Genomic DNA, 3533 nt, shown 5'->3' on the forward strand with positions numbered 1-3533 from the left:
TTTTAATTAAATGAGGGTCAAAGTCCTCATTTGACCAAAAATTAAGGTTTTTTATGCAGTTTTAACTAAGCTGCAAGTAAAAAATCAGGTATGATCCATAAAAAAAATGGGTCTCAAACATTAGCCCAAAAAAAAAAAATGACCGGGGAGGGCTATAAATTAGCCCCTAGCCCACTATGGGTGGGGTTTGGCCTATAAATTAGGCCCAAGCTTGACCAGAAACAGGCTTTTGAGATGAAGCAGGTCGACACAGGCTGGCCTGCAGCCTATATATATATATAAACATGGGGTATATATTTTATGCATAATATAATAGGCTTAGCCTGAACTCGGCTATTAGAAGTTGCCCATCCCTAGTAGCTATTCACTCCAAGCCAAATTGCTTTTGTGGTCAAGACCAGTAAAGGAAGCAACCAGCAACTTGCAATGTAAACAGAACCTTCTTCGTCATCTCTCGCCTTTCTTCTCTTTACTTTAGGAATTAAGCCGCGATTTGACTTTAATATTATTTGAATTGGTCGTTCCAGACATCAACATCTCACTCTTAATTCAATCTCCTTTAAAGAGTCTTACTTTGTATGCTTCAGGAATAAAGGAAGAGAAAGAAATTGTATCCTTTTCCTCAGATGGAGGTCCTTCTTCCGATCCTCTGCCTCTTTTTGCTGCTACACGTTTCAGCCAACGCACAGGCCTACCGTAACATTACTCTTGGCACCTCCCTTTCTTCCCTAGACAACAATTCGTCCTGGATCTCACGTTCCGGCGAGTTCTCCTTCGGCTTCTCAACCGTCGGAGGCGATCTGTACGTCGGGGTTCGATTCGAAAAGATCTCTGGAAAACCTCTGGTTTGGACGGCAAACAGGAACAAGCCGGTTCCCAACGGATCCACCGTGGAGCTAACCAGTGACGGCAGGCTCGTCTTGAAAGATCCGAACAAGGTCGAGCTTTCCGTGATCGCGAAAAGTTCCGACAACGGCACGATCAGCCATGCCGCCATGCTCGACACAGGCAACCTGGTGCTTCAGAGCTCGGCCGGCCCCGAGTTTAAATGGCAGAGTTTCGACATGCCCACCGACACCATCCTGCCCACGCAGAACCTCGCTGTGGACTACAAAGTCTACGCTGCGTTCTCTCCCGCCAATCTCTCCACCGGGAGGTTCTACATCGTAATGCAGAGCGACGGGAACCTCGTTCTGTATGGCGTGGGAAACGGAGATGTTACTTACGCCTCCGGAACAGATGGAACTCCAGGAAACCTGGTGTTCGATGAGTCTGGGAGCATCTATATCTCGCAGTCGCAGAATAAGATCTTTAACGTGACTCCTGGCGACAAAATCCCGCAGCCGGCGAAGGATTTTTACCACAGAGCAACCATCGACTACGACGGGATTTTCCGGCAGTACAGTTACCCCAAGGGAAGCAACAACGGCAGCTGGCCGCAGAAATGGAATGTCGTGTGGGCCACCAGGACTGATCGCTGCACGGTTCAGGGCATCTGCGGGTTAAATAGCTACTGCAACGATGGATCTGAGGTGAATTTCAGATGCTCGTGTCCCAAAGGCTTCTCTTACGTTGATCCAGACCATGCATTCCTGGGCTGCCAGCAGGATTCCCTGGTGCGGGATTGCAGCAAGCAGCAAGCAGGAGACTATGTCCTGGAAGCGCTTGAGAACGTGAACTGGGATGGTGGGGATTACGAGCAGCTGTCCGTGGATGAGAGCTCATGCAGGGCATCATGTCTGTCTGATTGCCAGTGCACTGTGGCAGTTTACAGGAGCTCGACATGCTACAAAAAAAGGATGCCGTTGCGCAGTGGTGGGCCGGCTACTGGTGTAGCGAGCAAAGCTCTGATTAAGGTGCCGAGGGACAATACTTCTCTGACTCTTCTTCCCCCACCACAACCGACCGGCGATCAAGAGAATGCGCCAAGCGTGATGTGCAAACAGTCGCGCCTGCTCAACGGTGGGTCTGTTCTGTTTGGTGTCTCAGGAACTGTCAATCTCCTGCTGCTCGTCCTTGTCCCAACCATTTTGTGTCTTAAGCGACGAAATCCCCAGAGACCGGCACCTGCATCCTGTCTGCCTGGGATGTACTTGAGGAGTTTTAGTTACAAGGAATTGGAAAGGGCTACCGGCGGGTTCAAGGAGAAGCTTGGGTGCGGCTCTTTTGGGACTGTTTACAGAGGGACGCTGGCTTCCGAGGATGTTGGGAAACCGGTCGTGGCAGTAAAGCAGCTGGACAAGTTGGTGGAAGATGGGGAGAAGGAATTCAGAACAGAAGTGAGCGTCATTGGAAGAACGTATCACAAGAACCTTGTCCAGTTACTTGGTTTCTGCGATGAAGGTTCTCAAAGGTTACTGGTCTATGAGTACATGGAACATGACTCTCTATCAAGCTTCCTCTTTGGAAGCATTAGACCGGAGTGGAATCAGAGAGTCCAAATTGCGTTCGGGATTGCGCGAGGGCTCATGTACCTCCATGAAGAGTGTTGCACCCAGATCATACATTGTGACATCAAGCCCGGAAACATACTCCTTGATGGCAATTTCACTCCGAAGATATCAGATTTTGGATTGGCCAAGCTTTTGAGACATGATCAAACAAAGACCAACACAGACATTAGGGGAACGAGAGGTTATGTGGCTCCTGAATGGTTTAGAAAGATGGCCATCACAGTGAAGGTTGATGTTTATAGTTACGGAGTGATGCTGTTGGAGATCATCTGCTGCAGGAAGAATGTAGAACTGAAGAAGGATGAACAATCGGCCATTCTAGTTGACTGGGCCTACGACTGCTTCGTGGAGAAGCGGTTGGACAAGTTGGTGGAAAATGATGAAGAAGCAAAAAATGACATGAGAAAAGTGGAGAAGATAGTGATGGTGGCATTGTGGTGCATTCAAGAAGAGCCATCACTTAGACCCACAATGAAGAAGGTGACACAGATGCTGGAAGGTGCGGTTGAGGTTGCAGTACCACCGAACCCCTCTTCTTTCATAAGTTCGATGGGCTGAGGATGATTCGGTGCTAACCTCGATCCTCAAATTGGGGGGAAAACAAGATGGCAACTCTAATAAAAAGAGACAACTCAATGCATCTCGTACTTGGATTTCTTTACGGTAATAAGAAGAAATAATTGCAGTTGTAAGGTGGAATTATATATGAAAAGCTTACTACAATGTCATTGCTTGTTTTGTTTTGTATCCAAATTAAATTGTGATGATGTCTTTTTCCAACGAAATATTAAATTGTATAATCTGGTTCTTAAGGTGTTTTAGTTACTTTTATAATAGTCAAACCTTGCTAAAACTTACCTGCTGCACAATAGATGCACGTCTGTTTCTCCTTTCCCTTCACTATCTTACACCTTTCCTAACCACTGACTTGGTCTTTTCTCCATAACATCAACCTACCTTTGAACCTACGACATTTGTGATTTCTTTATATATATATATATACATGGGCTAATATTTGTTGTTATTTGACGGCACGGAGCTATTGATCTGGAAATCCTAGATTCATATGCTTCACTACAA

At 46.7% G+C, this 3533-nt stretch overlaps 1 protein-coding gene across 1 annotated transcript; it reads left to right on the forward strand.

Moving 5' to 3' along the window:
* Positions 1–626: 626 nt before the first annotated feature.
* Positions 627–3283, forward strand: LOC149827928 (G-type lectin S-receptor-like serine/threonine-protein kinase LECRK3). Its single transcript, XM_090018603.1, has one exon. It carries the CDS (start codon positions 627–629, stop codon positions 3009–3011), a length of 2385 nt encoding a protein of 794 aa, XP_089874729.1. The 3' UTR covers positions 3012–3283.
* Positions 3284–3533: the final 250 nt, after the last annotated feature.

Source organism: Nuphar pumila, chromosome 10 (genome assembly GCF_984573655.1).
Source record: "Nuphar pumila chromosome 10, dmNupPumi1.hap1.1, whole genome shotgun sequence".
Classification (NCBI taxonomy): domain Eukaryota; kingdom Viridiplantae; phylum Streptophyta; class Magnoliopsida; order Nymphaeales; family Nymphaeaceae; genus Nuphar; species Nuphar pumila.